This window comes from Gobius niger (genome assembly GCF_951799975.1).
Source record: "Gobius niger genome assembly, chromosome: 2".
Taxonomy (NCBI): domain Eukaryota; kingdom Metazoa; phylum Chordata; class Actinopteri; order Gobiiformes; family Gobiidae; genus Gobius; species Gobius niger.
Genome location: NC_136853.1, coordinates 7470618 through 7493959, shown reverse-complemented (window position 1 = coordinate 7493959; position 23342 = coordinate 7470618). Strand labels below are relative to the sequence as shown.

At 42.3% G+C, this 23342-nt stretch overlaps 2 protein-coding genes across 11 annotated transcripts in view; one reads left to right on the top strand and one right to left on the bottom strand.

Moving 5' to 3' along the window:
• The window catches only part of nav3 (neuron navigator 3), a 541592-nt gene that overhangs the window by 111167 nt on the left and 407083 nt on the right, over positions 1-23342 (bottom strand). For all 10 annotated transcript variants that reach the window (XM_079582525.1, XM_079582518.1, XM_079582523.1 and 7 more), the window contains 2 exons: positions 10988-11227; positions 6318-6431 (listed from right to left, as the gene is read on the bottom strand). In XM_079582525.1, coding sequence (XP_079438651.1) covers positions 6318-6431; positions 10988-11227 — 354 coding nt within the window. The remainder of the gene's footprint in view (positions 1-6317; positions 6432-10987; positions 11228-23342) is intronic.
• On the top strand, positions 15389-23325 carry LOC306959910 (uncharacterized protein; the record flags this gene model as incomplete). Its single annotated transcript, XM_079552165.1, has 3 exons — positions 15389-15519; positions 20216-21747; positions 23219-23325. 3 exons carry the CDS (start codon positions 15389-15391, stop codon positions 23323-23325), a joined length of 1770 nt encoding a protein of 589 aa, XP_079408291.1.

The window sequence follows — 23342 nt, the reverse complement described above, 5'->3', positions numbered from 1 at the left end:
GCTTCATGGTAGCATCGAGCTAATGCTAACGGCTCGCTAGCGTGAGCTACGACTGCCGTTTTTTCACTTCTACTGAACAGTCTGCTGTGAGAAAATATCCATATGGGCCCGATTTACACTTGACTTTATTTATGTGATAAATAAGTTCATATTCCACTAGAAAATGGCTAAAAAGAGTGAAAATGTATTCTATTTTCCCCCTTGGCGAAGCCACGCCCCCTTCTATGACGAGATGCCGTCGGTATCTATCCCTCGATGATGTAAAGTGTAAATAAAAGGAAAAATGCTTTTTAATACTTTTCTTAGCGTAAAATGGCATAATTATAATTTGTGAAATTCATTACGTTTACATTCATATTAATTTGATTTTAAAATGATTTTGTTCTGCCCTAATGTAGCAAAAGAGGCAATAACTTTATGTAATGGTGTCCCGACTCGCTTACCGGTCAATTTTTGGGGTCCAAGCCATACAAGTTTGGGAACCCCTGCCTTAAAGGACCAGTACCTGATCGTTTCCTGGTCGTGGAATGAAATTAGTTTTCATTCATTTTCATTGGGTGGCAATACAAGTGTAAATTGGTGTGTTTGTAATGACTGAATGCCTTTTAAACTGTGTCAAAGATGAATTTCTGTCTCTTTTGGCACAGACAATAAAGATCTGTTTCCTTATCTAATCTTAAACATCCTTTTCTCCACTAAAACATTCCTGGATCTTGTCCCAAGGAGGCGTTTCAGAAGTTTGTTGTATTTTTCCCAAAGAACCAGCATAACAGCAGTGCAGTGATCCTGTCGGGAGGCTTTAACTTGCTCACATAACTCCTCTCTAAGCTGACACACAGAGCGAGATCAGAACTGGTGTCTGGGTTTGTACATAAAAAAGGTGCAGGAGACGTCGAACTTGAAATCTCAGAGTGATACAACGATACAACAGAGTCCAGCATGTGTTTAACCCTCAATCACACCTTTAAAACAGTCACGCTGTTATAAAGAAAGCTATAACTCAGTGAAGGATTAGTATTCTTCAAAACACTTAGCATTTTAACCCTTTCATTGCCAGTTACTATAGTTACTATAATGTTACCAAAAAAAGTAACAATTTCATTATATAAGAGGAGAATCAGACCTTCAAAATAAAATAAAATGTTTAAAAAAATCTCATTCTATCATTGGGTTACAGCTGTATAAAGTTACAAGCACATTTTTGTGTTGAAGGGCCCACAGCACTAGTGTTTTATCATAAATGAAGCCAAGGCGTTAATTCAACCTGATTGACAAATTCTAGCATCACCTCCAGCCAATGGTCGCTTCCGAGAGGCCACACCTCCACCTCAGCCTCAGCGTAAGAGCCGCACCTCCATAGCAGCCAATCATCGCCCTCGGTCCTGCTTTTAAACCCCAGAAATCATGGTTTGTTCGCTTCCCAGCTGTGCTGCGACCCACCTCCACCCCATCTCCACCTCTTCTGTCCACGGCTTCTCCCTGCTGCATCTTCACGGGTCTTCCATACCACCACCAGTGTCGTCTGATCGTCAAGACTAATATACATGTCAATAAATCGTCCTAATCGCTGCTTTTGTCTGTTTGAGTCTATCCAGGTTGAACTGCCACAACAAAAGCACATTTTACTTGGAAACAAATCCTTCAGGCTTGTATAGTTGGTATGGATGTGTGAGTGTACCAGACCACAGATGAAGAATCTTTGAATTGAATTGAAATTATTTCACCAGAAAACACACCCCAGGAAAATTTCACTCAATTGGCATGAAAAAATGTAGCAAAAATCAAACTCCAAAAGCACAAACAATGATGTGCTTGGGTGTGATAGAAGGTTAAAGCCCATTCCGAGCAGTTCTGTTCTCAAGTTGTGTTCTTTTCAGCGTATCGACTTGCTAGTATACCTTTAGCTGAACGTGACAGCTTGTTTTTACTGTTTCATTCTCACTCCTGCCTTCAGAGGGCGCTCCAGATCAATCACAAATCCTGCCCCGCCCCGTTTCTCAGTCCCTACTGTCTTTTCAGGACTAAACAGACTCAAGTAAAGGTTGGGTTATTGGACTGAACCAGGTCTAAACCAGGACTTAAACACAAAAATGGAACCACTACAAATGAGTTTGGTCCAACCTGCTCAGCCATGTCCCACACTGCAAAACCAACCAGTGTTTTGTTCCAATTACTCAACACTAAGTCCAAACTAAAGCAGGAAACATGGACTTTTACCCATTCAAATGCAGGATGTACCAGTAATTAAACCGGTACCATCGACGCAGCCCGGGAACCATTATTCCCTCGCTCTCGGTTCTTAGGAGAGCGGTCACTGAGTTCGCCCTCGCCTCTCTTCCTCCGACACTCTCTCCTCCTCTCTGCCTGTGTCAGTCTCTCTGACAGCAGTAGTTAGACCGCAGGCTGGATCTGAACAGCTCTGACATGGGGCCATTTAAAAAAGATAAGACCAAAACCACCTCCGGGTGACAACGAGACACAAATCCCACAAAACCGCCGTGTTTAGAGACGAAACCGGACAAACAAAGACAGCCATAGCAATTACATACGGAGTGACGTGATAATTAACGTGCACGTTACAAATGCCAAGAGCAACGTCCATGCAAAACAACAAACTGCTTTAGACAAGTGTTTGTCAGCTGGTGGATCATGGAAAACATTTGTCTTAAAGGTCCTATATCATGCAAAATCGACCATGTTTGAACCATGTTGTTTTGCTATAGTGTTTTTTTGGCTTCATTCACACAGTTCTCAGCAATCCTCCTGAATCCTGCTCTCTGAGACTTGTGACACTGATGCATCTTATGTCATAAAGAAAATAAAAAATAAAATAAATAAAAAAAGGGTGTGCCCGAAGCGTCTGCGCTGCCCCTTAGAAAGGAGCTCTTTCTAACCTACTCTGGACACGCCCCCTAATGTAAACACCTGATGATGGAACAGCCAGGACAGAGCGGTGAGTCAATGAAGACGTGTGTTAGCATGTGTGTTAGCGCGTGTGTTAGCGCGTGTGTTAGCGTTTGTGTTAGCATGTGTGTTAGCGTGTGTGTTAACGTGTGTTAGCGCATCTGTTAGCGTGTGTGTTAGCATGTGTGTTAGCGTGTGTATTAGTGTGTGTGTTAGCGTGTGTGTTAGCATGTGTGTTAGCGTGTGTGTTACTGTGTGTGTTAGCGTGTGTGTTAGCGTGTGTGTTAGCGTTTGTGTTAGCATGTGTGTTAGCGTGTGTGTTAACGTGTGTTAGCGCGTCTGTTAGCATGTGTGTTAGCATGTGTGTTAGCGTGTGTGTTAGTGTGTGTGTTAGCGTGTGTGTTAGCATGTGTGTTAGCGTGTGTGTTAGTGTGTGTGTTAGCGTGCCTGTGAGCGTGTGTATTAGCGTGTGTGTGTTAGCGTGTGTGTTAGTGTGTGTGTTAGCGTGTGTATTAGCCATTTTTGAAGCTGTGTTGCAGATGTCGACTCCTTATAACTGCATTGTGAAGTAACTTCACTTATTACTGTGATATTTATATAAATAAATATATATAAATATATTTATTTTACTGCTAATGTTGCATTGGTGGATTAGCTCAGAGAGAGGGGGCGGATTTAACTGAATTGAAGCATCGTGAAAATACATATATTTCTCACAAAAAATAGTACTCCATAGTGGTAAAGGTACAATATATCACATAAATGCCTATACTTTACTCTGGGATGTCTAAAATAGCAGATACAGATCCTTTAATATTTAAAAACTGAAAAGGTGTAGAAACACTGTTAAAGGCTCCAGGTCTGTTATTGGATTGTTTTTAGCATGACTTCAGCTTTTTAATTGAATGCTTTTGGAAGATGAACAATTTGCTCAACATAGATGATTTCTTGTTCCCATTAGAAACCAAGAAGACGATGGTGTGTTCTTGTTCTTGACACTTATTTCTCTTCTCTTTTTCTGACACATTTCAATTCAAAGCCATTTCTGCAAATCATTCATCAGGTTGTCTCCAAAATCTAGCCCACCCACTTTATGCGATCAATAAGATGATTTCAAGGTTTCCGCTTCCCTGAACTCATCTCGTCGCGCTGCGTCGCTGACGAGTGTAAATCCGTGTGAAATCTGTTTGGAGAGAATTCATCTGCTGCCGTGATCCCTGTCATCGTCCACCTTCGCCCGACGGACCCACATCGATTATACGTCCACACTGCTCTGACCATTCGACAGTGGAGCGCCACACGCTGACTGGCACACCGCCTCTCTGCTCAGGAAAATAGTCTTAAAAAATCCTATAAGATAAATATTAGAGTGTTTGTGCTTTGGTTTGGTCAGGCAGTGTCGTCTGACTATGCACTGTGTGAAATGTTCTTAACTCTGTAGATGCAGATAAGAAGTGCTACATGTGCTATAGCCAATGGCGCTAGGGGGCGTCATTTCCTGCCATTCGTTTAAGTGTGACGTCACGGCTTCCGCTTCCGGGTCCTGGCAGACCGCCAAATATGTGAGATAAAAAACTCTTAACAACAACCATCAATATTTCTGAAAGTTACTGAACCTACTTATTTCTCAGACTCATAAGCCAAAAATGCTGCATCTAATGCTAAAACAGTATTATTTAGTTGCGACTTCCGGGGTTAGCGTAGCTGCTGCACCGCATTTTTCTCAGCTAACCTGGAGCTACCGATTTTGGTAAATATTACTTTTATAGCAGTCGGTTCAGCATTTTTGGCTAATGAGTCTGATAAATAAGTAGGTTCAGTAACTCCCTGTTGAGTTTCAGAAGTATTGATTGTGGTATTAAAGAGTTTTTTGTAGTTTCTCGCACATCTGCGAACCCGGAAGTAGAGCTGTGACATCACCACTTAAAGGGACTATAGGGAGTTTAAAAATGTTAAAATGATGTATGTTCCTCCCCCTACGTGTTCCAGCCATATCCTAATGTGTAGAATGACCCCAGACCTGAAGTTGTTACTTCGGGTCCAAATTGCCGTCATGCACGAGCTTTATATTGCTTTAACAACCGTATTGATGCAGTAACACCATATATGGGCGGCAAAACAAGCTAGTTTTCCATTAGAAAGCATTGCACTTTACATAGCAACAGTAAAGTCTGGCGCCTATGTTTTTGGAACATTCTATATTATAACACTAGGTTAGTCACAATTAAAGGGACCAGGCTGTTTTTTGTACATTTTAGAAATCTCGTACACTAATGAGGGCCGGACTTTGATTGACAGGCCGTTAGCATTAGAGCTAATGACGCGGTGATGTCGTACTACGCACCCCGTGAGGACCGAGTCTAAAGTGAACATCCCGCCCTTATGCCCTTTTTAGAAACATGCTCCCTCAGAGCTGGAGGAGGAGGAGTCTGTAAATCCACCATGGATTCCCTCTCGAACCTGGTTAATAGGCTCTGGTAAACAAGGAGGAGGAGTCTATTATTTATTATATCTTTGGCTAATGCTGGGTTGCAGGTGACATCATAGTGTTTTAAAGGCCCATAATATTATAAAGAGGTAAAAAATATTTACTTTTTGAGGAAAGAGGAAAGAGAGATCCCAGTGACTGATATTAATGATCATTTTTGTAATTCATACATTTTCTGTTTAGATACGACTTGTGAAAGTGTAATGCTAGGAAATGCTAGGAAAAACTGGCTCTTGCCCCCACTGGGTCCAGTGACATCATCACATCCAGCAATAGCCACAAAAGGCTCCTCTGACGTCCAAAATCCACAACTGCTCTTTGGAATCTGTTAAAAAGGCAAACTTGTACAAGCTACACTCACACAGACAATCAAAACCCCCGACATTCAGAAACCGCAGCCTTGCACCACATTCTGGGCTGCAGTGCCATTGATACGGAACACTAAAGTACAAACAAAAACAACTTCATTATCCTTGGGTTGTGATGTAGAGATTCCTCTATCTTGCAGAAGTGTGGGAAGTATTGATCCACAATCGAAATGGAACCACTGCACTTTTATTAGCAAATGACCAAACGGAGAGAGGAAGAAAACACCGCAAAGCGACACTTCATAGTGACAAATACAGGCTATAAAGTTGACAACGCATTTGATGATGAGCTGGGGATAAAAAGCGGGGGGTATCTGATATATTTTCATGTAGCAGATAAATCAATCACTCATATAAAACAACACTGCCAGTCTCTACATTTTTATCTATGGTTTTCATTATAGCATAAATCAGTCCGCCCTGATTTATTTCACCGACAAAGCGGCACAGGTTTCCAACATGCACATCATGGATCCTGATGTGCAGAGACATTGTGAGTGTGACTTCCATGGAAGGAAATGGACGGCACGACTTGGTTAATCTATTCCAGCCCTCACCTGTCGATGTCCCCTGGCGCGTCCTTGCCCAGTCTTTGGGAAACGTCCCGAGAGGCCTCCGAGGATCGACCCGAGTTCCGCCCGTACAGATGGAGGCCACTGTCCGCCGCGTACCTGAGGGAAAATGTTCAGTTTTAGTAAATATGCGAACAGCCGAGGATGTTGCACATATACATACAGTTCTTTAATTTTTTGGTTTCTGTCATAGCTCTGACACCAAGGTCTCAAATTCTGCAACTGTTTCCGAAGCGCATACTGGCTCAACTATGGCTACGTTTTCCGGTAGTTTTGCAAATCATGAAAAGGTTCTGCCACTTTTTATTTCATGAATTTGATTTTGATCATCGAGACAATTTTTATATCACACAAAGACATTCCCAGTCAAAACAAAATGATGATCACATTTGTTAAGGGAACGGAAAATCCAAACCTCTCTGGCCCTGTGTAAAAAAAATTACTGGCTGTGCCGCCCTTTGCACCAATAACTGAAGTCAAGTGTTTGCAATAACTGCTGGTGAGTTTGTCACGTCTCTGAGGAGGAATTCCAGCTCACTGTTCTTTGGAGAATTTGTTGAAGTCAGCCATATTGTGTTTTTGTGCAGGGCTGTGCCTTTAAGATCACACCACAGCAACTCAATTGACTTTAAAGGAACAGGCCACCGTTTTTCCATACTGAGATATGTTCTTACCTGAGCTTAGACGAGTTGATGCGTACCTGTCTGGTCTTTGTGTGTGCCCTCAGTCACGCAAAAAGACCAAAGATGTTGTTAGCATTTAGCCTCTCCTCCTCTCCTCTCCTCTATGGGGCCAAGTGACCAAGCTCTTCCACGCTTTTCCTATTTCAATACAGTCACGCGAGTAGTTACACAATCACTTCTAACTTCATCCCCATTTGGCCCCATAGAGGAACCAATACACACTAATGTAATCACAAAGAAGAAGCTAACAGGCTAACGGGGAAAGCTAACTGCGGGCTGGCACTACTTAAAGTGCAACTAAACGGTTGTGGCAGAGCCTTTCCCCACCCACAAACAAAAGTCAAAAATTGCTGAGAAAGGGGTGGTCTCGGAGGCTTTGGGGGAGACGAGGGGGGTGAGTGTGTGGGCGGGGTCTGCTCTGTTGACAGTCTCAGACCAAGCCCCTAGATCTGACAGGACTGACAGACTGCTGTTACCGGTGTCACGACTGTGCGCAAGGTTGATTTTTTCATAGGAGAGTTGGTACACTCTCATGACTTGTGATTGCTTGATGTAGCAACTAGTGATGCGCGGGTCAGGGTTTTTTTTCAACCTGCGGGTCCCGCATTTGGAGCAGGTTCTAACCCGACCCAGCCCGCGCCGCAACGTTGTTCTATTTTTACAACCCGCCCCGCTCCGCAACCATTAAATATTACAAATATGATCCGTATGAACAGCACCGGCGTGTCATCGCGCTCTCTCTCTCTCTCTCTCTCTCCCTCTGAAGAGCGCTGGGCAAGAGGGAGAGAGGAAGAGAGCAGAGGTCGGCCTAACGCGAAGTCACACACAGTCGCACATACGGTGGAAAACAGGAGACATGAGCTCCACAAAAGCGTTCTCTGGATAACAAGCTGCAAAACGCTGCTTGTTTTATGAAAATCCGACGTATATTTACACCAAAAACCTGCTGTAAAGACGACGGTGGAACCAGCAACCCGCGCATCACTAGTAGCAACTATCCTACGAAAAAAAAAAAACATCGCTGCCGCTAGACGACTCGCTCGCTGTCAGTGACTGCGAACAGAGAGAGAGCATCGCAGGGGCGCCATCTACTGGTTTGACTTATGAGCTCAGGCGGTGTGTGCACGACGCGTGTCCTGGTTGCTACGTGACGGAGGCGGAGGCGTGAGTGGGCGGGGCCACAGAGGCACAGAGGCAGAACCACGGGCAGAACTGATGACGTTTTCTGGACGCCGTGGACACACTCTCCTCCAACCACAAAATAGCAAATGTAGTTGCTGCGTGAAACCAGTAGGGGGCGCTAACCCTGCGGTTTTAGACACTAAAGTGAGATTTTGAACAAGTTTGCACCAAATGTCAACATATTGACTGGGACATGTAGCTAACTCTATTCAACAACCATTTAAACCGTTTATCAGCAAAAAAAAGTGGATTTGGTGTTTAGTTACTCTTTAAACAGTATTTACAGCCAAGCTTGAGTGAGAAAAAGTATCTCCATTGTGTAATTGGATGAACAATATCCCTCTGTCCCTTTGTCTTTTCTCTCAGCGTAGCATTTACTCTCACGGACAATTAAAAGTAAGTAAACAAGTAAAAAAGCGCAACATGCTACGACATCTGCAGTGGCGCTAATGACCTCTTGCAGCCTCTAGGTCAGTTTTGTAAGCGTTTTGTCGTGTTTTTTTGTCATTCAGCGCACTGTAGGTCAAGTATGAATAATGTGTCAAAGCAATAAAAAAAAAAAAAAACATGCTAAGTCTATACAGTAATAACTTGTAGCAATGACTTCACAGGCCACAGTGGAGTGATGATGTTTTCCCTCTGCTTCCATTAGTTCAAGGTTGTTTTGCCGCTGAGTGAACGAAGGCCGCAGCAAACATGGCTTTCTTTCATGCCAGCAGTCGTCTCCATAATCTGTCAATGGGAGCTCGAGCTCAAGGTCTGAGAGGAAAAATGTAATGCATTGAGTTCTTTCTTTCACGGCAGAGGAAACATGCGCAGACTTGGAACGCGGAACAAAAGGAGAGGCTGCCGCGGTAATGGAAGCAAAGGAACTTTACATTCCCTTTACAATGAGACAAACAACGCAGCTTTCCACGGTGAATGGTAAATTAGTGGTAAGCGGGAATATTTACAGTTTAACTACTGCATTATTTTGTTGAAAATCCCAAACTACTATGGACTATAAACATTTATCATATAAAGTTAAGCCAAAATCGTGTCGTGTTACTGCAAATCGTTCTTTAGAAGCAAAAAACAGCACTCGTTGCTAATGTTAGCATATGTAGCACAAAGCTAATGTTAGACTTGGTTAGCATTGTTGTTGTTTTTTTAGTATCTATGGGGTGTTAAACCACTTTGCTCCTCTTCATGTCTCTGATCAGCATTTGTTAAAGTAATGGTGGAGAAATGGGAGAAAGTTTTGGTTTATTTCCTTTCTTTGTTTTCCTCTTCTGGCTGCTTCAAACATGACCATATATGGGCAATTCCAAAGATGCTGTCTGTGTCTATTCCTCTGCTTAATGACACAGTTTTTGGCCGTTTTGGACTCAGCGCTGGTGACATCTTTTTTGGCTCTTCCACTTACTGCGTCTGACCTCAGCAGCGACGGCGCGAGAGGCTTATGCAGCTCAACAACCCAAACAAGCTAAAAATAATAAAAATAAAACGTTTTTTTGTCATTAGCATCAGGACGTCTTGACATTGTGAAAACCCAACAGAAAACGTCACTGAATCCACATTTCTGCAGAGATTTGGCCTGAAACTTTTGATCAGCTGCAAAAAAACGCCTATTTCAGTTCAATGTTTGTTTTCAAGAAAACGCGTACTCAGTTTTTTCAAGTTCTGCTTGGAACCTTCTTAAAGAGACTAGACCGGTTGTGCCCAAAGTGGGGCCCACAATTCCATTTGGCCCACCAGAGAGTGGCCTACTTTTGCACAGCATCTGGTTAATATCAACTCTCTCCCAGTCATTCTTAATGGTATACGTGTAACTGCAGCTTCTATATTAAGCTCGTGCATGACGGCACTTCAGACCCGAAGTAACAACTTTCTGAGTGACAGTGCAGGATTTTAGAGGCAGTTGTGGTGAACAGAGCTCATTCTACACATGAGGACATGGAGGAACATGTAGGGGGAGGAAAATACTTAGTTTTAACATATATAAACTCCGGTTAGTGCTCATACTTCACATCTAGATAAAGGTCCCGGGTTCAATCCCCAGGTGGGCTCTGTGTCTGTGAAAGGCGCTATACAAGTAAAGCACTCATTAAACTTCTGATCAGGTACTTATTGTGGCTGTTATACCAGCACTAAATTAATGTATCAGGAACTAAACTGGCTATAAGTACAGGATAGACTTCTATATTCAGTACTAAGTTTGTTCACAAATGTTTCTGTCACTAAAACTCAGCTTGAACATACACAACTATGCAACTAGACATGTTTGTCTTACCTAAAGTAGCGACAAATCACATGAAAAGAACATTTGCTTACAGAGGAATGTACGAATGGAATCTACTTCCTGAAAAAGTTTATTCTGTTGAACAAATTGCTCCATAAAACTTAGGTTAGACATGAATTTAAAGCTGTTCCAGAGTGAAGTCTGTGCCTTTGTGATTTACTTATGTTTTTATAACGCCTTATTTTATTCATGGGATTGTAACATCTTGCCTGTTAGAAAACCCCAGGTCATCTTTTATATTGCTGGTACATTGCATTATAATAATGTTGACAATGGTTAGTTATGTATTTTTAAGTCCAGGACTTTGTTTATCTTTGTATAATTTTCTACGGACCACTTTGCTCTGGCTAACGGGGATCCTAATAAATAAACAAAACAAAACCTTAGAGTCTGGGGTTACACTGAGTAGAAATGAAAGACTGAAAGGATATGCGAGACTAAAAAGGTTGGGAACCACACAAAGTCAGACATAGCTGTTATTATTTTACAGTCTGGCGTTTTGCCCTGACCTGGATGGGTCGGAGTGCCCGCTGTAGCGCCCCCCGGTGGCCGCACTGCTGGTGGTGGAGCTGCCCCGCGGCACGCTGTACCCGCTGGGCATGGAGGGCGCGTCCCCGGCCTGCAGCCTGGGCGTCTGGGTCTGTCCCAGCCTCCAGGACATGGAGGGGCAGGGCCGGGAGGAGAGGGCCAGCTGGGAGCGGCCGTTCACCTCCGTGGTCACCGTGGTGTCGAAGGTCGTCTCCAGGGTGCTGAGGGAAAAACAAGCACACTTTTGTTTTTTGTTTTTATATTCAAGGCATTATTTCATTATCATCAGCCATGGTCAAAGTACAACGTAAAAGTTTCTCAGTCAAATTTTAGCGAAAGTATTTGTTGTAGAAAAGTAGTCAAAGTACAAATCAGTTTAACCTCTTAACCCTTAACTTCCAAACTTACTTAAAGGGACTACACGGAGTTTATAAATGTTAAAACTAAGTATGTTCCTCCCCCTACATGTTCCAACAATGTCCTAATGTGTAGAATGAGCTCAGACCTGTTCACCACAACTGCTTCTAAAATCCTGTCACTCAAAAAAGTGCCATCATGCACGAGCTTAATATAGAAGGTGCAGTTATGCGTATGACCTGAGGTGGCAGTAGTGAGTATAAAATGGCTAACTTGCACCTTTTCCCTTTAAATGACTTTTTTTCGCCTTTGAAAATGCCCTTACCACCCCAGCCTTAACCAAGCACATTTTATCCAGTTTGGCTTTACCCAAATTTGAAAGCTTCTCGCCAATGCTTTATTTGAAAGCTAAGACCCTCACCGTGTTGTCATCACTTTTTCCACACTCTTTTCCATCTGATTTTTGTTCTTCTGTTTTTGTTGCTATTTTGACACTTTTTTCTAGAAACTTTTCGATTTGGACAATGGCAAACAGGAGGAAATGTGCTCGGTTCATGTGGGGGTTAAGGAGGTAAAAAGTCACAGATACATTTTTTAAAGGAAATGTCTATTCAATCCAAACGCTGACTATGATTTAGGCTCCCTGTATATTTTAAGCCTATGTCCGCGCTCAGACAGCGGTTGGTCCATCCTAAAGACAAGAATCCAAAACGCCTCCGCAGTAATGTGTATAGATACAGACAGCATCTCGTCATAAAAGGGGGCGTGGCTTCGCCGAGGGGGAAAATAGAATCTTCAGAGAAACACAATTTTCCACTCTTTTAGCCATTTTCTGGTGGAATATCAACTTATTTATCACATATAAATAAAATCAAGTGTAAATCGGGCCCATATGGATATTTTCTCACAGCAGATTGTTCAGTAGAAGCGCTAGCTAACCGTTAGCATTAGCCCAATGCTACCATGTAGCATCAAGTTAGCATTCTCCGTTATTCATGTATTTATGGGCTGTTGAACCACTTTGCTCCTCCCCATGTCTTTGTATCATTATTTAGTAGAAACTATGTCCATAATTCAGCATTTGTTGCAGTAGTTTTTGAATAATTAGAGAAAATTTACATTTTTTCAAAATTGTTTTCCCCTTAACTGTTTTCAAACATGACCATATATGGGCGATTCCAGAGATTCCGTCTGTATCTATCCAGTCCAGTGCAGTGTGGAGAGACCAAGCAGCCTCTACACAAGCGCATGTATCAACAACGATGCCCTATACTGTCCATGTACGGGACAGGGAGGAGAGGTGGTTTGAGAAGGGCGTAAAGGAGGCTGTTAGAGGAAAACATTAAATTGCCTAGACTGTGGGGCTCAGGCGTCCACTCTCAGCCACTGAGGATATTTATCCCTTTTCGGTCGAAGCACAGACAGACTTGAATGATCGGACAAGCGCAATGTCTCGAGTTCATGTCTCCGCGTCCCGCACCGATGGTAAATAAACATCTCCTGTATAAGACATCCAGACTGATGCCTTTTCTTCATCTATCCTCTCGGACACCTTTGTTAATTCTCTAACAGAGGCCATGATGTTAAAGTGGAACAGGCGGATGGACTAAAGCACAATGTATCTACTACTTACAGCGCTGTGCTAAAAACAATACCTCAGAAGTTTGAGAGCTAACAACTTTCCCCCCTTAGACTAAAGGGGGGTTGCCTCAAAGGGAGGTTTACCATCTTATCTGGCAACACAGAACGTCTTAATTGACACGACATCAAATCAAAACAAAAAGTCCAGTTGAAACTTTAATTTGTGAAGCATTTATGTTACGTGGATGAAAGAAAAATAGGTTCAGTGTGATTCCGAGACTATTGTTGTTTATTTGATTTGTGCAGTTTTAACCTCTTGACCCCCACCTGAACTGAGCACATTTCTTCCAGTTTTACTTTGCCCAAATGTAAAAGCTTCTTGAAATATAGGAACAAGGAAAACAACAATAAACACATGACAAAAACATGACTAAAAAGTGATGGAAAAGCTACAAAAGAGCAACAAAGGCAACAAAAAACCTACGAAAACACGACAAAATGTGACATAAATGAGGAGTTACTGTGGCCTATTGGCTGTAAACTCTCCAGCCAAGAAGCTTTTAGATTTGGGTAAAGCCGAACTGGAGAAAATGCATTGGGTTAAAGCCAGGGCATAAACAGAGAAGCTGAGTTCTGCTGCAGGAAGCCCCTGCACGGAGCTCCTCCTGCTGGCCGAACACAGCACAACACTTTCACTGAGAGAAATGGACTGATATGAGCAGCTGTGTAAACACACACACATATTCTCATGCAGATGTGTGTTAAAATTAATTTATTTCACAGACGCACAACAAAGAGCGACCGTGACACAAACAAGTCCCTCTGACGGCTCAAAGATATAATGAGATTCACTGCGGTGATAATTGGGACGGGGGTGAAACCACTTGTCAAAAAAAAAGAAAAAGAAAAAAGAATCAGCATTGTTCATGAGGAACTGCAAAGTGAGCGCTTCGAGTTGAGATGCAAGAATGTAAACGATACATTTAAAATCATCAGGAAGCTGAAAAATATCAAGGATGTAAACCTGAAATAATGTTTATGCAAAGAAAAGTGCGATTATTAATCCCAGTGAGTGAAGCAAAAATGGCTCTCGAGGAATTCTGACCAAGGAGTAATGAAAGACACAGCGAGGTCACTGGAGTCGGTGCAGCTAAGAATAGGCGGCGTTCACGATTTAGAATGTGATGATGTCATAATGTCAGGTGGAGCAGGGGCCGATACAACTCTATGGGAGAAATACAGTTTTGGTAAGAAATCTCCAAAATGAATCATTTTTCTCATCGACACATTATTTTTATGTCTGAAAGTCCTTCCTATTGGCCAACATCAAGCTCATGTTTTTGAATATTGTCACCACTTTTGGACGCCTTTCAGAGAAAACAATAGGTGGCGATTTAGAATGTGATGATGTCATAATGTCAGATAGAGGGCGGGTTTTTCCTCTTCAGTATTTGATCGTGATTGGATTCACAAACCTGTGATATTATTTTTATGTCTGAAAGTCCTTCCTATTGGACAACATCACACTCATGTTGTCGCATATTGTCACCACTTTTTGACGTTATTCGGAGAAAACAATTGTACATTAGTTCATATGTGCCGACAGAGGAGATCATGAACTTTGTGACAGTTTTTGTTTCATGTGGATTCCTCCAGTAAAGACTGAGATATTAACCAAGAACTAAGACAAACACATCTGCAATTCACCAGTTACCACACTTACCACACTTGCCATAGTTACCATAGTTACTGCCATGTAATTTACAGGTTTTTAAACTATACAGCCTCTCTGGAATCGCCCATATATGGTCATATTTGAACAGTTAAGGGGGAAAAGAATTTGGAGAAATATCTAAACTTTAATTATTCATAAACTACTTTGAAAATGCTGAATTATGAATATAGTTTTCTAAGAATAAAAGATACAAAGACATGGAGAGGGGCAAAGTGGTTCAACAGCCCATAAATACAAAAACATGTGGCTTTGTTTTGGTCTCGATAACACAATTACTGCCGAGTGAGTCCCGACCCGCACCACAGCGGGACCGGCTGGGACATGAACAATGTTTAATTCTCATTGGGACAAATACACTTTTGAGAGCCTATAACTCATAAGGAACAGCAGCAAAGTGAAATAATCTAGGTCAAAAGCCCAACTAAATCTTAACTAGTCAAAACCACTCCTATTATTAGGCGATTACTTTTCATAGGGGGCTGTTCTGTTCGAAGTAGATGCTCCGGTTTTCCTATCAACCCAAAACATGAACAATAGGCTCATCCTCCAGCTAGCTGCTCCTCAACTGCTTTTAATGCTGCCTCATATGTAACAAAATATACCTTAACCAAACCTTTGCTCTCACATTTAAGCCAATGGCAGGTATACAAAGTACTGCATGTTCATGTTGTGTCCCCGTGATGCAGGAGTTCATATTTTGACACGAGCGATGACACGTCCGGGCCTCGTCTCGCGCTCAAACCGCAGAAGGTGCGAGTGTGGCGACCGCGGCGTGGAGAACGGACCGAAGCTTCACCGAGCGGACAGGCCAGTGACGCGCTCTACTCACAACGCATCAGCGTCAGCACCTCCGGAGAAAACAGGGCCGCCACAAGGGCTCATCAAACTCTAACATCGGTATTTAGGCGGCGGCCGTGGGGATGGGAATTACACGATGCTGCAAACAACACAATGGAGGCTGCAACATCAGCGCAGCACTATCTGGAGTACGTTCAGGGAGAGGAGGGGGGCGATAAAGAGAAAGTAAAGCAGGCAAAGGCATGTGGAGATAAACTGAGTGCAATTGAAAGATAATGCACGGCAATAAAAAGTGCTTACGTGCTTCACCGCGTCAGAGAGGCAAACTCTGGTGCGGCTGCCTGGGCCACTTTGCCCATTTCTATAGTGACTTTTCGACAGGGCCAGACCGGGATGGACCGGGGGTGTTTCGACAGCCAAAAGTGAACCGTTCCGCTCCCAAAGGGGGGTCCAAACCGCTCCAGTCCCGGGCCACTTCAGCCATGGGGTCTGGAACGGTTTGGGGGGAAGGGGAGGGGGGCATGTGACCACTCTGATTGGTCAGGCCAGTGAACGGCAATAGTCGCCTTGCATATTCAGACTTAGCTTTCTCTTCACAGATTCAAACCAGGCTCTATCATGACTCTGTATGAGCGTCTAAAAGTGAAAGTTAACTCACGGCACAGCTGATTTTTACTTTCACTTCTGCATGGATTGAGCCGAGAGAACTGGGCCCTACCACCCGACTGAACCAAATGCATCCTGTCCTCTTTGGCCATTATATATGTCTGTGTAACACCTCATTTGAAAGCTAAGACCCACAAAACTGATCTTTTTCCTCGCGTTGTTGCTGTGTTGTGTCACCTTTTGTATGTTTAATTTTTTTAATTTTGGTTACATTTTTGTTGGGTTTTTGTCACATTTTTGTTGAATTTTTGTCATTTTTTTGTTGAGATTTTGTTGAATTTTTATCATTTTTTGGGGGGGATTTTTTGTTGATTTTTTGTTGAATTTTTGTCATTTTTTGTCATTTTTTTGTTTATTTTTTGTCCCATTTTTGTTGATTTTTTGTCAGATATTTGTTGAATTTTTGTCACATTTTTGACATTTTTTTGTCACATTTTGTCATTTTTTAATCAATTTTTTGTCATTTCTTGGTCAAATTTTTGTCATTTTTTCATCAATTTTTCATCCATTTCTTGTGACATTTTTGTGACATTTTTGCCACTTTTTCATCAATTTTTCGTCACTTTTTTGTCAATGTTTTCTCACTTTTTTGTCACATTTCCATCATTGTTTTCGTCTCAGTTTTCTTGCTATTTTCACACCTTTTTTTCCAAAAGCTTTTGTATTGGGGTAAAGCCAAACTGGAGAAAATGTGCTCGGTTCAGGTGGGAGTTCAGGGGTTAAAACGTGTGTAAAGATCAATGCTTTCTCGTGCAAAACCAGCCTTTTCTGCTACCTCCAGATGGAGCTACTGCAGCAATGGCGGCCCCCTGCATGGTAGTCCCGATACGGTGAGACCCGCGGCCATTTGTAAAGGGCCTGGGTCGCTATAATGGTCAAGAACATTATGCAACAACCACAGCCTGATATCACTGTGCTTCACGCATCAAAACACCTTTGTATGACATTATGCAAAATTTGACTCTCAAATGCCAGACAAATCTGAGAGGTGACATATTAGTTGTATTATAATTGTTCATCTGCTGTTGAGTGATTGCTCTAAGACTCTTGAACGACTGGCACGGCGTGTTTAAAGGTGACCCCTGACACAGACAAAAGTGAAAGTATCCACTCGTTATCATCAACTAAGGAAATGATTAAAATCGGCCGACGTGGACAGTAAATCATTACATAACCTAAACTTTGATCAAACAGGCAATCAAATGAATAAAGATAACACATAAGTATACTACATATTACAGTTTTACAATAGTGTAGTTTAACGTAGTGCAGCGGAGTCAAAGTGCACAAGAACTGACTGGTGCGGGGCCTGTAAAAGCAGCTCAAAGTTGTGTTTTTTTTAACCTCTTTACTCCCACCATGTTTTCTCCTGTTCTCCAAATTCTCCAAATCTAAAAGCTTATTCAAAACAGCGACAAAAAAATGAGAAGAAAATGAGGATGAAACGCAACAAAAAAGCGCTAAAAAGTGACCAAAATCCAGCAAAAAGTGACCAAAATCCAGCAAAAAGTGACAAAAATCCAGCAAAAAAGTGACAAAAATCCAGCAAAAAAAGGCAAAAATCCAGCAAAAAAATGACACAAATCCAGCAAAAAAAAGGCAAAAATCCAGCAAATAAAATGACAAAAATCCAGCAAAAAAGTGACAAAAATTCAGCAAAGAAAAGACAAAATTCCAGCAAAAAAGTGACAAAAATCCAGCAAAAAATGTGACAAAACAGCAACAAAAAAGTGACAAAAATGTATCAAAAAAGTAATGAAAAAGTGACAAAAACACAAAAGGGAAGTAAAAAGTGACGACAATGGCAAAGAGGAGAGAATGCATTTGGTTTTGGCGGGTGGTAAGAGGTTATTAAACGTCCCTTGTTTTCATTATAAAATGATTCAATAAAGCTGGTGGGAATGTTAATGCAATCCTGACCCCACTTACAGAATAAGACTAAGTGTAAATATACATTTCTTAACTGACTGGTACGTATCAACTCGTCTGAGCTCAGGTAAGAACACATCTCAATGTGGAAAAACGGTGGCCGGTTACGTGCACATATACAAATATTGTATGTGGTAACGAGTGCCTTTTGTCAACTTTATGTTTAATCATATTATTTTATCGCACACATATTTATTGACGGTGAAAATAGAATTACAGAATAGAATCATAAAGTGCAGATGAAATAGATACAGACGGCATCTCTGGAATCGCCCATATATGGTCATGTTTGAAAACAGTTAAGGGGAAAACAATTTGGAGACAAATCTGAACTTTCTCTAATTATTCATAAACTACTTTAACAAATGCTGAATTATGAATATAGTTTTCTACTAAATAAAGATACAAAGACATGGAGAGGAGCAAAGTGGTTCAACAGCCTTTATGTACATAAATGACGGAGAATGTTAGCATTGGGCTAATGCTAATGTTAGCTAGCGCTAGCTTACGACTGCCGCTTTTTCCTTTCTACTGAACAAGCTGCTGTGAGAAAATATCCATATGGGCCCGATTTACACTTGACTTTATTTATGTGATAAATGACGGCAAAAAAGAGTGAAAAATTGTGTTTCTCTGAAGATTCTATTTTCCCCTCGGGTCAAGCCACGAGGTGCCGTCTGTATCTATGCTTTCCAGGCCAGGGATAGTTTGCGTCTCTGAGATACAATTTCCGTCATTGCCAAAACACCAACCTCACAATTGGAGCAATTTTTCATGCCATTTTGAAGCACGAAACCTGGAGAATTCAATCGCTGAGTTGGTTTTAATCTACACAATGCATTTTGAAGAAGAAGAAGAAGAAGAAGATCTTTATTTATATAGCGCCTTTCACAGACATAGTCACAAAGCGCTTTACATGAGACAATTGTACATTCACTCCATACTCGGTGGTGGAAAGCTACGTTTGTAGCTTCAGTTCGCGACTGCACATGACTGCGCCAACGGACCCTCTGACCACCACCATACATTCACTCACACACATCATTCATCCTGGCCTATTGCACATGTTTTTAGTGGTAGGGGAAACCGGAGTGCCCGGAGGAAACCTACGCAGACACGGGGAGAACATGCAAACTCCACACAGAAAGGCCCCGTCCCTGGTGGGAAAATGCCACAGCTAGCAACAGTATGCTAATGCTAATGGGAGCTAATCAAGGCTGGAACTGAAACTATGATTGAATCACCTAAAGTATCCATCCATCTATTTTCTTCCGCTTTATCCGGGGCCAGGTTGGTCAAAAATATCGGTCGAGTGGTCGGCATCGCCCAATAAAAATCTCCCCCCAAAAATCGTCTCCGGCCTTAGAAACCCCCATATCGGTCGACCCATAATATTTCTTAATGTCATCTTGGGGGCTGGAGGTTCTATTCTTGAGGGCCACATTTGGCCCCCGTGCCTGACAATGCTCATCCCTGGTCTAAGTCAGCCTGTGTCACATTTAAGTGTGTCAACTTTGAGTTTGACCATGAGTTTTCGGTGTGGATTATTAACCTCTTAACTCCGGCATGAACCGAGAGGATCTTTTTCCTCACATCAGATTTTTTTTATATAATTTTTTTGTTGGGTATTCAACTCATTTTTGAAACATTTTTGTCATTTTTTGTAATTTTTTTGTCGTTTTTTTGTCAAATTTTTTTCGTCAATTTTTTTTAATCAAATTTTGGTCATTTTTTGTTAGGTTTTGGTCATTTTCTGTTAGATTTTGGTCATTTTTTGTCACATTTTTGTCATTTTTTCATCAATTTTTTGTCAATTTCTTGTCAATTTCTTGTGGCATTTTTGTGACATTTTTGCCACTTTTTCATCAATTTTTCGTCACTTTTTTGTCAATGTTTTCTTACTTTTTTGTCACATTTCCATCATTGTTTTCGCCTCAGTTTTGTTGCTATTTTCAAAGCTTTTTTCCAGAAGCTTTTGGACTGGGGTAAAGCCAAACTGGAGAAAATGTGCTCGGTTCAGGTGGGAGTTAAAGGGTTAACTATATAAATATTCTAAGTCAACTTTTTGGGATGTTACGTTTGCTTCTATTCAAAATATGTCTAAACATGTATTCACAAAAATATGTTCCTTTTTATTCAATAGGAACAATGATTTCTCAAAGTACATCACAGAAAGCACCAAACTGTCTGAAGGACCTCCTGCCTGTTATCAACTGAAACTAGACAGAGTCAATCTGGACAAACTGTCAGATGAAGAATCTAAACTGAAGAGATTTACTCTGGGAAAGCGTAATCCGAAACACCCAAACAAAATCATCCTCCTGGTGGGAGCAACAGGAACAGGGAAGTCCACTCTGATCAACGCCATGGTCAACTTTGTGATGGGGGTGAAGTTTGAAGGCAAAGTCTGGTTTGAGATCATCACAGATGAGAAAGACCGGCCTGAGTCTGAGAGCCAGACCTCTGAGGTGTCAGTTTATGAAGTCTTTGAAGGAACAACTGTTCCTTACTCCCTGACCATCATCGACACACCGGGATACGGAGACACCAGAGGCATTGAATATGATGAGATTATCACCAAGAAACTCCAAGAACTGTTCTGTGCCCCTGGGGGAGTGGACTCCATCAATGTCGTGGGCTTGGTCCTGAAGGCAACAGAGAACAGAATTGATGAGAGAATGGCCTATATCTTCAACTCAGTCACGTCCATCTTTGGCAAAGACATGGAGAAGAACATCGTGGCACTGCTCACTCACTCAGATGGGGCGGAACCAAAAAATGCTCTCCAAGGTCTGGAACAAGCTCAGCTAAAATACGCCAAAAATGAGTCAAATGAACCAATCCACTTCCTGTTTAACAACCGCCAAAAGGAGCAGATCGGCCGGACAAGGAATGCAGAAAGAGCTCAACGAAACGCTTTCGAAACAAGTGCAGATGGTATGGAAGAGTTTGCAGAATTTCTGGAAAAAAGTCAACCTCAGTCTCTTGAGACGACGGCAGAGGTGATGAAGGAGACAAAACGATTGACAGCCTGCATTGAAAACTTTCAAGAACGTGTCACACACCTTGAAAGCAATCAGAAGGCAGTGTCAAAGAACAGCGAGCAATTGAAGAAACTCCAAGAAGAAATTGCAAACCCCAACTATGTCTTTGAAAGATGTGAAACTTACAAGGATAAAGAAAAGATAGACGGCTCCTGGTTCAACAGAGCTCTCATCTGTAACAACTGCCTAGAGACCTGCCATAATATGTGCTACTGGGGCGCTGTACCATCAAACTGTGTGATCATGAGAAAAGGGAAGTGCACGGTATGTTCTGGAAAATGTGCTGCGGAACATCACATCCATGGGAAGTGGAGATATGTGACCAGGACCAGAAAAGTGAAGGTGACCGTTAAAGAAACGAGGAAGAAGTATGAAGAGATTGTGGGCGAGACTAAGTACAAGCACACTCTGGTGGGGCTCCTGCAAGAACAAACCAAACGAATTGAGCACGACAAAGCCCAGTGCCTCGACGGAGCTTTTGGAGCCATTGAGCAGCTGGATAAGATCGCACTGAATGCAGATGCAGTGTCCACCTACGTCCATCTGGACTACCTGCTGGGCAAGGTGAAAGATGAGCAGAAGGTCAAGAAAATGCAGATGATGAAAAGCCAAATTGAAGAGCGGAGCAAAGGTGCAGCCCATTACTTCATGAAATGTGTGAATTTTGCCGCTAAAGCTTTGTTTGCTGTAGTTGTGTTATAAACCAATAATAAACAAAGCAATGCTGTACTGTGATTAGAGGCAAATCCACACATTTTTAATCTGCTGTACATGTTGGTAATTCTAGAGTTTATGGCTGCATAAAATGTTCAAAATCCATTTCTGAGATTCTTTTAACAATCTTGTAATGATAATGATAAATGGAACTAAAGCGAGATACTTGAACTCCTCCACTTGAGGCACTTGAGATTTGGGTAATGACTGAAAGGACAAGATCGCGGATACAAGCGGCCGAAATGAGTTTCCTTCGCAGGGTGGCTGGGCGCACCCTCCGAGATCGGGTGAGGAGCTCAGCTACCCGGGAGGAGCTCGGAGTAGAGTCGCTGCTCCTTCACGTCAAAAGGAGCAGCTGAGGTGGCTCGGGCATCTGTTCCAGATACCTCCTGGTCGCCTCACGCGGGAGGTGTTCCAGGCATGTCCTATTGGGACAAGGCCTCGTGGAAGTCCCAGGACACACTGGTGGGACTATGTCTCCGAGCTGGCCTGGTGTCGCCTCGGGGCCCCCCGTTCTGGGGGAGAGGTGTGTGGATCGGGAAGTCTGGGCATCTCTGCTGAGACTGCTGCCCCCGCGACCAGGCCCCGGATAAAGCGGAAGAAAATGGATGGATGGAACTAAAGCGTGAAGATTTCTTTTTTACTTTTATTTGTTCTATATCAAGACTTAACTGTTCCACCTGCTGATGTCATGTGGTGATACTCTGAACTTTTAGATAAAAACTAGAATCAGATTGACTGATGTGACAAATGTACAATGAATGTATGAATAAAACCGAGTAAATTGATTATTCTGTGGTCCAAAGTTTCCTCTTTGATCAACATGATGACTTTAGCTACAGACAAGTAAACAGCCCATCAAAATTAGGCTACAGTTTCCTGGCATATACCACACTATTACTGTATAATACTAGTCTAAGTGTCTGCATGTGTCTTGTTTCCAAATGTAAACCTCACATGGAGTTATCGCCCACAGTCTTGCCGACACAGGGACATTCATCCAAACCCACCAGGACGTTTTGTTTTTAATCTAGAAAATGAAATATATTGATTGGCGTTTGGAGTGATAGAAAAACAGAAGTGAGACGCTCCAGGCCACAGCGGGGACCGTCAACACAGACGAACCTGAGCTGTAATCCATACACCTGAGGGGGGCGCTGTCCATGCCACACCAAAGGGGTGTCACTAAACCACAACACTATTTGCTTAAGAAATCATTTCAACACTACGCTGCATCCTGACCAGAACAGATTCTCAATCAAACACATTCATGTTGACGTTCACAGTAATCAAACACCTCTGCTATGACACATGCACAACCTGTATTTAACTCTTCATAAACACAAAGGGAACACACATAGTTTATTAATATCCCTGTGGTTGGGCAGCTCCACTCCCTGCTGTCAGCGTGGATCTCCGCCAGCTCTGCTCTCGGCCAAAACAACAGGTGCACAGCGTCCTCACCCCCTTTCTGAAGACAATGCAGGAGGAATAATGCTCTCTGTCTACGTT